The sequence below is a fragment of the Triplophysa dalaica genome, chromosome 4 (genome assembly GCF_015846415.1).
Source record: "Triplophysa dalaica isolate WHDGS20190420 chromosome 4, ASM1584641v1, whole genome shotgun sequence".
NCBI classification, from domain to species: Eukaryota; Metazoa; Chordata; class Actinopteri; order Cypriniformes; family Nemacheilidae; genus Triplophysa; species Triplophysa dalaica.
The window spans coordinates 17769800-17784477 of record NC_079545.1 but is presented as its reverse complement, the minus strand read 5'-3'; the positions used below and the strand labels follow the sequence as shown (position 1 = coordinate 17784477).

The 14678-nt window shown below is 36.0% G+C and overlaps 2 protein-coding genes across 2 annotated transcripts; both read left to right on the top strand.

Annotated features, from left to right (window-relative positions):
* The first annotated feature begins 4651 nt into the window (after window positions 1-4651).
* On the top strand, window positions 4652-7426 carry lman2lb (lectin, mannose-binding 2-like b). The gene is made up of 8 exons (XM_056745863.1): window positions 4652-4873; window positions 5240-5358; window positions 5463-5580; window positions 5679-5761; window positions 5890-6051; window positions 6126-6240; window positions 6364-6486; window positions 6576-7426. The coding sequence occupies exons 1-8, from the start codon at window positions 4666-4668 to the stop codon at window positions 6716-6718; spliced, it is 1071 nt and encodes a 356-aa protein (XP_056601841.1). The 5' UTR covers window positions 4652-4665; the 3' UTR covers window positions 6719-7426.
* Window positions 7427-10112: 2686 nt separating this feature from the next.
* On the top strand, window positions 10113-14558 carry zgc:64051 (leukocyte surface antigen CD53). The gene is made up of 8 exons (XM_056745295.1): window positions 10113-10256; window positions 10998-11075; window positions 12418-12606; window positions 12695-12769; window positions 12935-13042; window positions 13137-13247; window positions 13424-13507; window positions 13687-14558. Exons 2-8 carry the CDS (start codon window positions 11019-11021, stop codon window positions 13753-13755), a joined length of 693 nt encoding a protein of 230 aa, XP_056601273.1. The 5' UTR covers window positions 10113-10256; window positions 10998-11018; the 3' UTR covers window positions 13756-14558.
* The last annotated feature ends 120 nt before the right edge of the window (window positions 14559-14678 follow it).

Genomic DNA, 14678 nt, shown 5'->3' with positions numbered 1-14678 from the left:
GAAAAGACATGAAAGACATCCATCCATCCATTTTCTACCGCTTATCCGAACTACCTCGGGTCACGGGGAGCCTGCGCCTATCTCAGGAGTCATCGGGCATCAAGGCAGGATACACCCTGGATGGAGTGCCAACCCATCGCAGGGCACACACACTCACTCATTCACTCACGCACTCACACCCTACGGACAATTTTTCCAGAGATCATGAAAGACATATTTATGTTTAATTTCTAAAATGTTAACTAAATTTATAATGTTTAATTTAGGTATTTTTAACTTCAGTCAAAGTGTCACATAGGCAAATGACAGTCAGCAGAACATTCATTCGTATGATTGAATAAATCGGCTAAATTAAATAAGCGCACAACAGACTGCTCTAATGTTAATGAGGCATATTGATCAAAGTCAACAGTAAAAATCGGCAGATAGATAATGGGTAAGTGGAGGCTTTTCCTGGTACAAGACGTCACATCTAAAGTGTATAAGAGACGTCTTTAAGGAAAGACGATTCAAGAAATATGTTGCAAGATAATGGACTGATATTCTTCAGCTGAATAGGAGGATAAAAATTATTTAAAAAAATTGATTTAAAGACCATTTTCTGTTTCTCTGAATTTACTATTTATGTGTTAGGTAAAATGATGTTTTTCATGATTTTGTTTAATTATGTGAACTACTAACCACATTTCCCCCAAAATTTCAAAATATTTTCAGGTCAAAATAACAGAAAAGATGTTTTGTATTTTTTCAGACCTCAAATATTGCAAATAAAACATATTCAGTAATACAACAGTAATATTTCTTCATATATTTAGGAAAAGTTATTTTTATGTGATGCCTTCAATTTTTACTGTATTTCACATTGCTGTTGGATGAATTGATGTCACTTCTGAGATTTGATTTTGGGGAAATTCAACAGACACTGGACTGGAATAACACCATAATAAACCAATCCTTTAATTATATTTTTTAACAGCACCCACACATTTTAGAAGAATGAAAATAAACTATGATTTATTAGCTCACTGTGATGAAGACAAAACAAAATAAATAAAAACATGCACTTTCAGAGTGAAGCAGACACTTAGGGAATCACCATTGGTGTGAATTATTGATTGAGAAAGGCAACGTTCTGATGAGGATTGGTTTAGAGCTGCGCTGTTTAATTAAGAAAATGTACTCATTCTCTTCCTTTCCCTTTTGTCAGCACAAACAACTCATAGGAAGAAGAGGTGCTGAGGACACTTCAGCACAAAGAGCCCATCATCCCTCATGTGGATCTCCTTCCTGCCTGTAATTACGACGTCTGATTCACATAGTGTGAAAATTTATGTCTAAAGGTGTTCTGAATGCCTGCTTTCTGTGCTAAAATATACAAAACAGACACAGCTGCGGATAATCCCGTGGATCACATGCGATGCAAGCCGCTATGAACTATTAATACTCCTTCATTATCAAATTATTAAAAGACGGACCATTGTTGATGGGATAGGAGTGTAGACATAATGTGTCACATTCGTCAGGAAACATTGAAGATGGACCATTTAAACAATCCAAAGAGTAAATGTTTTGGTATACTCTTTGTATACAGAAATGTTCTGCAGAATGAACAGGTGCAGTGGTGTGAAAGGATCTGTGTCAAGGATTATAGACCCTGAGTGATTTGTGATGGAGTATTAAAAAGCAGGCGATATTAACCTCACAAATATACATTACACTGAGGTTCAGTGAAGCAGCTGCAGGCAATGGTCTACTTACTGTACGAGAACAAAGAGACTTACAAGGGTTAAAGTTCTGTGTGTGAAGCTAGTTGACTCAAATCTGGTCACTTACACAAAACCTATATCGCTTTCCTTTAAGAAAGCTATTACATTAATGCGTGTAGGCCGGTTGGAAGAAATAATTAAATTATTGTCCTTTTCTTCTATGCACAAGGCTAAACAAACAGAGTTTGTCGAAACGAAATGGTTTTTTTTGTCACAGTGACAGCTTTAACTGGCATCTTTGCACATGAAGCGCTCATTATATCCTTAAAGAATTTTCTGGCCCCAAAATAGATAATCCAAGACTATCTTAACACCTCCTTATCTTGTCTAATGGAAAGTGCCATCCAAGACATACTAATCATGTTATGGTTAACACAGAAAGATATACAGACATCCTCCTCGGTTAACAGAAAGAGACATGCCAATTCAATTCTATAATAGAAAGAAGTCTTAACCACGGCATACCTAAATGGACCACCCACAAATCATTCACAGACTTTCTGAGGTTTGGATTTAAGACTGAAATCGTATCCCTCCATAATACATTTTTGAAATACACAATGGCCCTGCGATGGGTTGGCACTCCATCCAGGGTGTATCCTGCCTTGATGCCCGATGACTCCTGAGATAGGCGCAGGCTCCCCGTGACCCGAGGTAGTTCGGATAAGCGGTAGAAAATGGAATGGAATGGAAAATACGCAATGTTTAACCACCCAAAAGTTAGCCACCCATAAATGATAATTCTGTCATCATTTACTCACCCTCTTGTCATTTCAATCCTGTATGACAGCAAGTTTTGATTCTACTGTATCTATGATTATTTTTATTTATTTATTTATAAACTAACTGAACATGATCTTCAATGACAATATGGTGAGCCTTCCCTGGACTTCTTAATTGGATAATTGGGTTGAATTCATATTCAAATCCCTTTATTGTCACTCAACCATATACTCAAGTGCAACAGTAGGTGAAAACTTGCAGTTCCGACCAACAAGGCGGTATGACAGTATAAACCTGAAAGGGGAAGACAGTGTGTGGAAAAGGCAGAAGGGGTGCACATGAGAGTAACCTGACCTGGAGTGAACAGTATTCTCTGTCTGGCCTGATTATGTGCGACAGCTTGGGTGTGAACACATTCCCTATGATTATAGTCTAAAGAGCCCGTCAAACTCAAAGACTCGCTTGAGTCCAGCATGCTGTCTGCTACATTGCGACCTGCCACTGTATACAGTTACAGATGTTGGGCTCAACAAGGAAACCTAATAGTTTAACAAACACCTAAAGAAATGAGCCAGATACCATTTTGAAACCGCTGAAGGCGAGAGAAACCCTGGGGTCCAGATTTGAAACTGATCTAACTGCATGTCTGTAATGTCTGCAAGTGTAACTTTGCACTTAAACTACATGTGTCTTCCATGTTTATACACTGCTGTGCACTTAACAAAATGTAAAACTTGTTAAAAGCTTTCTATCAAATAAAAAGTGTGTATATTGTGTCATAACTCATGACGACCAATTCTGATGGGTACCTAATTTTGACATTCACTTTTTTCCACTGGCTGATGTACTTAACACAGTAAATTCAAAGCATATTTTTATTTTTATTTATATTAGTAATCCATAATACTTCTTAGTTGAAAAGTGGGTAACAAAAGGAACCTTTACAAAGTCTGATAGGGTTTGGATTGAGGCTAGATCATCACTTGAGCTTCGACACTTCTTTTACTCACTCATTCTTGCAAGTCTGAATCAGGAACAGTAGCGGTATTTTCCAATCCACTGAAGTATTGAGGATATCTATGCAACATATTAACAATAAACATTAAGGGTCAAGTAAATCATGTTAAAAAAGCCTTCTAGTGGTAAATAGATTCAGAGCAGATTTCAGGTGACATCTAGTGGCGAGTGATGTGAACTATAACCATTGGCAAAAATCAAAGTATTTTATGAACAAGTAACCTCCAGAAAACAACAGATTAGAAAGACTTATTATTTTTGTCTGACTGTACCAGTCAACGAGAAAGCAATTTCCATGAACACAAGTCTCTGAAGAAAGAAAACAAGACTCCAAAGTAAGCTACCTAAAACAAAAGCCTATGTCAGCCAAAGTGATAAACATCCTCGTAATAACTGCTTCAAAAACATGAATCTCATTGTTATACATTACATCGTTTATTATACAAACGTTTGTATTAAATTAATTATTATTAATTAGATCTAATTAATCATTATTATAATGCAAAGATCCGATTATTTACAATGCCTTTTGCATAGTGTTGCCTCTTTTATAAACAATACACCCTTTATCTTTGAAGTAGCAAATGCATTTACCCCAAACCTTAAATAAAGATAATATTCGGAGCTTTAAAAAGGCACAGATCTGAGAGAAAAAGGGTAACTCTAAACATGCACTGATCTCGAGGTTATCAGTCACTGCTTCAGCTTACCTGTCGATTGCATTAGTTTCGCACCCCATTGAATGACAACATTTGAATATAAGCCAGTTAGCGAAGTTTAGATATGGGGCATGATTTAAGTTAAGATATGCAAATTGAACATTTTTAGGGTCAGATTTGGCTTTATACCTAAACTTAACCTTTAAATGTTGTTTAAAAATTCTATAATAAAATTGTTTTGTGAAAAACAAGCTACATAATTTGTTTTAATTAACAAATTGTTTGTCACTAAAAATATTTTTAAGACTGCAAATTCTTTTTTATTGGGCCACATACACACCATCTCAGCGCACGAATTTTGTAAGAACACTGAATTGTCGAAAAACACTGTGAATTGTCGAACGGGTGATTGACGTCAGCCTGAACAAATGATCGCTGCGCACGAGTGAAAACCAACCAATAGCGACAAGGGGCGGACATTTTGAAGTAAGCGAGGAAAAATGGCGACCACGGCTAGTGTGAAGTTGAACCGGAGTATTAACAAAACGTTAATGAATTTACCATACCGTCTGCTAAACAAACTCAAAGTGTGTGCACTGTTAGTTTTAATACTCACTTTTGCGAGTAGCAGTCATGGAGAAAACACCTATGAAGATAGTACTTATGAATTTCTCAAGCGAGAGTATTCGCTGAGTAAGCCTTACCAAGGTAAGCGTCTATTCTTATGTGCTCTGACGTTAAATCGGCTCCTGCTTAAAGTGGCACCTGTTTCAACAAAGACGACTAGTTATGAAAAAACACACATTAGTTAGATAACAGGCTGTTTGTTAGCATAGTCACGGTGTTTTACTTTCCCCTCAGCATAGTGACAGTTTAGTTTCGCAACTGCAGTGATTCAATCTGACGTCCATGGGGCGGAAGTAGAGGACATGTTAACGTTGTAGATGTTCTGATTTACACGTTTGAGGAAAATATACGTATATATCGCAAACTGTTTGTTTAAATTCATTTCAAAGAACCCATCCGTTGACTTTAATATGAAATTTCCATATCTCTCCAACTGTATGCACACAGGATTGGGTTCGTCCAGTTCGTCACATTGGGAGTTCATGGGTAACTCCATGATCATGCCAGACACCATACGGCTGACACCAGACCTGCAGAGCAGACAAGGAGCAGTCTGGAGCCGTATTGTGAGTCAACACAAACCCGAAACTGCGCCCCAGTATTAACTTAAAATATTGTCTGAATCATCTCAGGCAAATATATCTAGTTCATAGTGTGTTTGTATGTGTAGCCCTGTTACATTAGGGACTGGGAACTGCGAATACAGTTTAAGATCCATGGTGATGGCAAAAAGAATCTGAACGGGGATGGGCTTGGGATTTGGTTGACGAAAGAGCGAATGCAAAGTGGTAAGATCTTTAATATAATAATAATCTTTCCAAATATTCACATTTTGATTATGATTCACATCCTTATGAGTTTTTATCGTTTTTTGGTGTTCTTGTAGGTCCAGTGTTTGGAAACATTAACTATTTTACTGGTCTGGGTATTTTTTTGGACACCTATCCCAACGATGACAAGCAGCATGATGTATGTGCCACTAAATATTAGTATGATATACAAGATTACTATGCATGTCCTTTATTTAAACATAATGCATATGTATTACAATATATATCCTTTTCATGTAAATAAACAAATCATCTTTTTTTGGTCAGAGGGTGTTTCCTTTTATCTCTGCGATGGTCGGGAACGGGAGTGTCGAGTATGATCATGACCGTGATGGGCGGACTACTGATCTTGGTGGCTGCAATGGTCAGATCCGAAATGTAGATCATGACACCTTCCTGTTGATCAGATACATGAAGAACAGACTTACAGTAAGTGACATTTTCCTCACAGCGTTCGTCTTGTGGATCGAAACATACATCCATTTTTATGTTCTGTATTTTAGGTGATGACAGATGTGGATGGGAAGCAAGAGTGGAAGGATTGTCTGGACATCCCAGGTGTTAAGCTTCCGCAGGGTTATTATTTTGGAGCCTCTTCGGTCACTGGAGATTTATCAGGTGTGGATCACCAAGAAGTTCTCATCTTTTCTGCACACCCATATTAATCCATCATATTTATTTTATTGTAGTCAAAACTGTGAGTCATGTGTTGTTTCAAGCTGTGTGTTTTTGTTTTTCTAGACAACCATGACCTTGTGTCCTTTAAGCTGTATGAACTTACAGTAGAACGCAGTCCTGAAGAAGAAGAAGAAGACCAGCTCGAGATCACGTTGCCTAGTGTAGACTACAGAGTGGACCCTAATGGTAATGCATTTAGAAAACACAGTTTCATATGTAAAGCATGCGATCCGACGCTAGATGGATGTATCTCACATTTGTTTTCCTTTACTCAGCTCAGACAGCAGATGAAGGAAGGAGCATCCTCGCAACGTTCTTTATATTTATTTTTTCAGTTTTTGCACTGGTCGTGGTGGTCGTTGTTATTCTGTTTGCGTACAATCACTATAAAGAAAACAGACGCAAACGCTTCTACTGAGCAAACAAAAGAGAGTAACAGGCAGAAAATGGGATGAGAGATCCGACGTGAGTGTGACTGGCGTGAGGAACGCTTCTGGTTCTTGGCCCCCAAACCAACAGAAAGGACCTGAACAATAAACTTACTTCCACAAGTGGAAACCGACCACCTCAATTAGGATTTCAGCATCCTCTCTTTTAAAAAACAACCGTAAAAGAGAATTTGAGCGTGTTGGTCATTGAATGGCAGAGTGTTGATGTAGACTATGCTTCTCTCTCCAGATCTTTTTGCCGTATTTTTGTACCTGACCAGTTACACTGACCTTGGCCTTTCACCCTTAGGCAGCGCAGAAAATGATGTGTGACAGAATTTACAGACGTGTATTGCGTCAAAATGCTGTGTTCTCAGGTTGTCTACTAATACCACGGAAGAAATCGTCAAAGCTTCTCTTGACTTTTTTTACAGCACAGAAATGAATAAAAAGATAATGTGAACTATGACCATGAAATGTCCCAATATTGGTGAACAGTCTTAAGCTGTCAGCATTAAGTTTTAATCATTGTGTAAATTTGATTCCCTTTATTCTGTTTTCTTTCATCCACAGTCTTCATATAAAAGCAATTTTGTGTGTCTGGCTGCACTGTTCCAAATAGCCAGCAATAAGCAGCATTTTGAAATGTGACAGACGTTGTCTCAGACTCGTGTTGTAATAAATCATCTTTGAGTGTTGTTTTGTTACATGTTGTTTTCAAAGTTGCACTGAACTTAATTTCTCTCTTGACTTTATGTGTCTTATCCCCCGGCTTTAAACCGTTAGTTAAAGACTTTAGATGCCTTCTTTGACTACAATGTTTAAAAGTCATGATGTGCTGATGGTGATTCTATATCTTGAATTGATATTCGTTTAAGGAATAGTTTACCCAAAAATTTATTCTGTCATCATTTACTCACCCTCTTGTCAGTTAGAACCTGTATGACTCACTTTCTTCTGCAGAATACAAAATAAGATATTTTGAATCATATTTGTAACCAAACAACGCCGGTACCCATTTACTTGCATTGATTTTGTGTCCATTCAATAGAAGTGAATAGGTACATTCTTCAAAATATCTTCTTTTGTGGTATGCGGAAGTAAGAAGAGGTTGAGTAAATGATGACAGAATTTTTCATTTTTGGGTGAACTGTCCCTTTAAATAAGTGTGACCTTTCTTCTAAAGTTTCAGTATTGCAAAGATATGCAAGGGGTTTTTCTTTTATTCAATATTTTCCATAACTTTTTGTCTCTACTGTATACAGTTTTGTTTTAATCTAAAGGTCAATGTTGTAAACACTTCAGCTATTGTATTCCTGATTTAAACTCATGTGTCATGTGGATCTTCATGGTCATCTTCATTATGTTCAATTTCTAAATTAAAGTTTCTAAGGTTGTGTTCTCATTTTAAACTCTGACGTTTTATATTAAAACCACATTTAAGAATCATTTTTCTGTTTCAGTACAATACAGATTATTATCCACTTAAAAAATGTCCGTTTACCTAGGAGAATGAGTACTGTGTTATGAGCAAAGTTACGGAAGACTGATACACCTTTTTAAAGCGGTCATATGACACGGCTAAAACTAATATTATCCTTTGTTTTAGATGTAATGCAATGTGTATACACGATTAAAGGTTCAAAATCGCTGTATTTTCCACATACTGTGCATTTTGGAACTCCTCTTTGTTCCGCCCCTCTGAAACCCCCAAGATTTTCTTCTGACACTTTAGTTTTACTCGTCACACATGCATGGGCAATTTATAGCACATAAAAAAACATGTATTCACGCTATATGACGCCTTTAATGAATGATGAATAATGTGTTCACAGACACACAACAGTCACATTTTCTTATGTACTTTAAAACAGAGATCAACAGATTTGAAATAAACTACATATCTGTTTAGTACAGAGAGTAAAACCTCAATGTTTCATTTCCCTATTCCAGTTTCTCTGTAAGGGGTTTTCTCTGTCTATTGGAACTCTCAAAGATACCAATAAAATAAAAACTAATTATATAGACATGCATATTATTTACATTTGTGCATTTGGCAGACGCTTTTATACAAAGCGACTTACATTGCATTATACTATATATTGTATCGGAGCATGTGCAATCTCCTGAGATCGAACCCATGACATTGCCGTTGCTAGTGTCATGCTGTCACTACTATGCCACAGGAAAGCACTGTACAGAAATAAGGTGCATTTTGGAACAAATGGGCCTGTCTTCACAGAAATGGTTTAGCTTAAGCCAGGATAATGTCTTGAATTAAGATATTTATGTCGCGTTTAACTGATTTATTTAAAATTTTCTGGGCAAGTTATATTGCATTAAGACAGATCACACATTCATTTTAGTCTGGGACTAGCCTTAAGCGTCTGTGAAACCGGGCCACGACTAAGAAAATATCTTACATCATTAAAAAAATCCCAGGGATTTTACCTGGTAAGGTTGTGTTAACTGTAGGTGTCACAATTTCAGATTTTCAGTGCACAATTATTATGGTCAAAAGAATTTGCAGTATTATTGTGATATCTATGCTTTTCAAAAAGAAATAATGATATCAGTCTGTCACATATCTTTTTTTCTGGAAATGATTCATACACATATACGAGTGAAGGTAGGCAGAGAGACAGTTTGTAAGCATTGTGGCTCTTAAGGCACAACTTAAAACGGTAAATTATTTTTGCCCATTAACACAATACTGACAATTGAGGCTTTTAATATCACATTTATTGTCACACTCCAGGTTACTTATTTGTCACACTTAAATGTTGGTTGTCACACAGTGAAATGCCAGATTTAATGTAGTTTGTACATCAGCAAAATGTAAAAATCTTCTAAACCAACCACACATTGACCAACTGTCGAAATGGTGACATATTGATACAACTTATTTTTACAGTCTGACAAAAAAATTAAAATTAAAAATTAAAAACACATTTTTAGATGAAATTATCTTTTTGCAGTTTATTCTTTTCAAAGGATTATTTTATCTAAAACTAAAGTGTATACACTTCACATGGAGATGTTTGTTTAGTCAAATTTATTTTCGCTTCATAACTCTTTACACTTATTTGTTCTCATGATTTTATATTTTTGCACTCCCTGTTGTAGAGACCACCTGTGGTTTCCTAACACAATGTGCAATCTGCAAACAGCAATGTCTGCACTTCATACACACTGAGCAGGTCCAGCCGTTTATAGCGATTCTCTTTTACAACAGTATTTTTGGCGTCCTGTGCATGTTTTGTATAGTGACAAGACAGTTACAGAAAAATATTTTGATACACTACTTTTTGCACTTTTCTTTAGTTTTTCTGTCTTGCTTTTTCTTGCTCTCTCGTTTCATTTAACACCTCTGCACAGCTCTGTTAACACACCACGTCATGTACAGAGGAAGTAGAAGAGAAGCTCATGCCCTCCCACAGCCTGTATCACAGTCAGAAGGGCTAGTTTGACTGTCGTAATTCAGTATAATTCTTTGAAGTATCTTTAAAGAATACATTTCTTAACAAGGTAAGACCATATCATCTTTGTAATGTTCATGATATTTACGTTCATCTTAGATGATTACACTTATGTTTTGACAGTTGTTTTTGTTCTTAATATCTTTCACAAAGTTCTAATATGTTATCAACAGCAATTCAATGTGTTCCTATTATCAATAGCAATTAAATGTGTGATAACAAACTATATAAAATATTTTATCATTTTTTGGTCACAATTTTCGTCTTATTTTCGCTTATGGGAAGTCATTTTATAATATGTTTTATAAAACTTGCTTTATGTTCGACTGAATTGTTGTTGGTTATTTCTAGGTATAAAAACTAGAACATGTACATGTACACATGTATATATGCTCAGTTTATAGACCTGAAAAAAGAGGAACTTAGAAAGATAAATAGCTCTTGGAGAGTTAAATGTGTCATAAATCATAAATCTTGTTCATGATTAGTCTTAAACAAACTCATCATTTTGTCCCCTGTGTACCTATATGACTAAAAACACTAAACCCTAAAAAATTACCACTGTCTGTTTCTGTAAGGGAAGTTACACAGGAAATGCATCTCATGAACATGAGGCTCCATTTAGTAGCTTAACTCGTCATATTGTTTTCCATTATATCAACACCGCCTTCAGTTGTGACACAGGATACACACTGTCAGTCATTTTTAATGTTGTGGGTACATGTAGTTTGGGAAAACAATGCAAGATAACCGTTTAACCTCAGGTCTAATGTTTTTGATGACCTTGCAGAATTGAACTACGCTGTGAAAGATGTCTTGCCTCAAGTGCCTGAAGTATACCATGTGTGTGGTGAATCTCATTTTTTTTGTAAGTATCCATTTTAGGACTGTCACCTGATGCATGCAGCTATTTCATTCTTAACACCATGACTGTAAAAATATCCATGTTGACACTGATGGTTTCCACTCCTAAAAATAGTAGATTAATTTCAACCCACGGTTGGGTCAAAAAGGGTGCAACACAACAAACCCGGTTATGGTTAAATCTACTGGGTTGTTTCAGCCCAAGATGCTGGATTGTCGTAACCCACACTGTAAAAAAATCCCCCTGCTTGCCCGGCAGCTGGGGCGCCAGAAATATACCATAAACATAAAAATCTTTCTGTACAATTATTTTTCCTGTAAATATTCCCTGTTTAAGTCTTTTTACATTATACTTGAAAGATCTATTGAAAATAACAGTACAATTCAGGAACATTATGTTTTTTATAGTTCATGGTTAGGTCAAATCTGAACATTTTCAAGGTAATTTAATCCAACGGTGGGGCATTTTTTTGTACTAAAAGGAGCAGTTCACCCCAAAACAAAAATTCTGTCATCATTTACTCACGCTATTGAAATTTTAAATCTGTATGATGTTTTCTTCATCAAAACATTAAATAATTTATACTGAAGTCAAGTCAAGTCAAAGTTTGTTTATAAATCACTTTTTTAAAAACAGCAAGTGTCTATCAAAGTGCTGTACAGTACATGCATAAATAATATAATTATCAATGATACAACCAAACAATTAAGGCAATAAAAGAATAATATGATGCAGCTCTCATATAGCGTCAAATGCCAGAGTGTGAAAATAAGTTTTAGAGTAGATTTAAAAACAGCAAGTGTCCGGTCCTGTCTAATGTAGAGGGTTACCCTCACCCCTACTCTTCAGCTTTACCCGAGGGATAGCCAAAAGCAAATGGTCAGCAGACCTAAGTGCTCTTAGCGGAGCATACGGCTTGACTAAGTCTAACAAATATTTAGGTGCTTTACCACTAAGAGATCTAAAAACAATAACTAGAATCTAAAAATAAATCCTAAAATGGACCCCTAACCAGTGAAGAGAGGCGAGAACAGGGGTAATGCGTCCATGAAATCCATGAAAGAACATTCAACGGTTGGTCTCCTTTGACTTGCAATGGCTTTGTGTCTATACAATAGAAGTCAATTGGGACCAATGTTTTTTTGGTAGCCAACATTCTTCAAAATATCTTCAGTTGAGTTCCCCAGAAGAAAGTCATAAAGGCATAAAAAACAAGAGGGTGTGTGAACGACAACAGAATTTTCATTTTTGTATGAACTATCCCTTTAACTTGAAAACAACATGAATGATAAAACATAGTAAACATTTATCTTAAAAAACTCTTTTGTTGTTCTGATCCTTACAGATCTGTGGTGCTGCCATTTTTGGATTGGGCATATATTTGATGACGACCTCCAAATTTGCTGCACTCCTTCCCAGCCTTCAAGCTATGAGCATAGCAAACACTCTCTTCATCACAGGAATCATTATCACCTGTGTGTCCTTCTTGGGCTTCCTTGGGGCCCTAAAGGAAAACCGTTGCCTGCTCATATCTGTAAGTCACATGCAGAATGTTTGTCACTGACACTAAAGTGCATTTTCCCCGAAGTCAACAATTTACTCTGTTTTCGTTTGTTGGTTAGTTCTTCACCTTGCTGTTCATTCTGATGTTGGTGGAGTTGGCTGTTGCATGCGCTCTCCTCATATTTGAGAAACAGGTATACAACACTCTATGATGTAGATACAGTTGCATTATAACATTGCATAATTAACATATATTAATATTGGACAGTAATATTTCAGTCTGGAACTAAATGAGGACACGCTTATGGAAGCAGAGAAAGTTATTGCAAAGATTATCATATTATTTTCTGTATTTCCAGATTGACAAATACATTACTACAGACCTTAAGGACAGTTTAGAGGATTCCGTAAGGAATAGAAACAAAAATAACAACACTAAAGATGACTGGGACTTTGTGCATGTTGCAGTAAGTGGCTATTTCAGGCAATAATGTTCTCTTATTAGTGGTATTGCCTAAATGGTTTGCTCAATTATTTCTGTAATAATAAACTTTTCAACAGTTTGATTGCTGTGGGATAAACAATTCTTCAGATTGGATTTCAGGAATACCAGAGTCTTGCTGCATGTCAAAACAATGCAGACAAAATGATACCAAACAGTACTGGCCCATGGTAATACAGCACTCTTGCCCCTCTTCATGTCAACCAAAACTTATTCAGAACATTTATATGACTCTTTTCTGTGGAACACAAAATAAGAGTGGATAGAGGTTGGATGTACATTATATATAAGTATTTACTTAATATCAATGATAAACATCACTTGTCATATGTCTTATTGCATTCAGGGCTGCTACACAAAGCTAAAGGACACATTTGAAAATAACCTATTGAACGCAGGAATCGGTGTCATTGTTGTCTGCGTTATTGAGGTATGAACTTTTTGGAAATTAACTACTTTTGGAAAGGGTTTATTTAACATTAAAAGCTCTAGACCTCAAATTACACAAAAGTGCAATGTTTAGCTGTTGTGGGATTTGAATGAATAAGTGATTCTCTTATTAAGCTGTGATTGTTTCATGATGGATTAATAATATCTCTTGTTTTGTAGGTCTTGGGTATGTGTTTCTCCATGACCCTGTTCTGCCACATAAGTCGCTCCGGATTACAATACAAGTGATAACATATATTTCCTTTAACAGTTACTTCTAGCCCTTCTAGCCCACTATCAGTAAGACTGCCAGTAAAAGATGGCATGCAATGTATTTTGTCACATATAACATTTGGTTAAAGCTCAACCTAAGCAAAACATAGATGCCGATATATATACTATGCACAGTGCTCCACGTGACCTTGAAGAATCTAGTGATGCAAACCATATCTATAACATGGCCAGACTGACTTACCAAAAACATTTTTGTTCACTTCTGTTGGTGATTGCAGATATCATGTAATGTCTTGACATTTCTTCTTATTTAAACACTTAATAGTTTGGTTCAACCAGAATTAACAATATGGAGATTAAAATGGAGTCTTACTGTTTTATACAAATGATTAAACTGAAAACTTCCAAGGGAATTTCAGGCTTTGAACTTACCCTGCAGGCATAGACATCTGAATATCAAGTCTAGAATATAGTTTTTTCAATCATAAATCATCTTCACATGCACATCTAACTGCATATTACACTGTATATAACTTCATGTATAGTGTTAAGTTTAAGTTGACCTAGTATGTTCTGTTAACAGACTACACTGTATTATATATTTTTGTATTCTGAACAATGTAACATTTATCTCTAATAACTTCCTTTTCTTACTGAAGCGAAATCGTTCGATTTCCCAGAATGTGCAGAAGTTTAAAACCACACATGCTATCTCTTCCTTTTTTGACAATTACACCAGAAGTGACCCTTTGTATACATGTGCAATGTATTGTTGTAGTTCATTCTCTTTAAAATGTAAATTAAACAAATTAAATATATGTTTATCTTTCTACTTTTTGAAACGTGTAAAATTGACAAGTTTATAGTTACAGACACAAGACAGGAAGTACCACCAAGTCTTCACTTCCTACTCAAGTACACCACCACACACCAACACG

Bases quoted from the DNA above. Each gene is read 5' to 3' on its own strand.
- lman2lb (XM_056745863.1), top strand. From the start codon at position 4,666: ATGGCGACCACGGCTAGTGTGAAGTTGAACCGGAGTATTAACAAAACG. The intron at 5,359-5,462 runs GTGAGTCAACAC...TTGTATGTGTAG, and splicing joins GAGCAGTCTGGAGCCGTATT to CCCTGTTACATTAGGGACTG. The intron at 6,487-6,575 runs GTAATGCATTTA...TCCTTTACTCAG, and splicing joins CTACAGAGTGGACCCTAATG to CTCAGACAGCAGATGAAGGA.
- zgc:64051 (XM_056745295.1), top strand. From the start codon at position 11,019: ATGTCTTGCCTCAAGTGCCTGAAGTATACCATGTGTGTGGTGAATCTC. The intron at 13,248-13,423 runs GTAATACAGCAC...TATTGCATTCAG, and splicing joins CCAAACAGTACTGGCCCATG to GGCTGCTACACAAAGCTAAA. The intron at 13,508-13,686 runs GTATGAACTTTT...CTTGTTTTGTAG, and splicing joins TTGTTGTCTGCGTTATTGAG to GTCTTGGGTATGTGTTTCTC.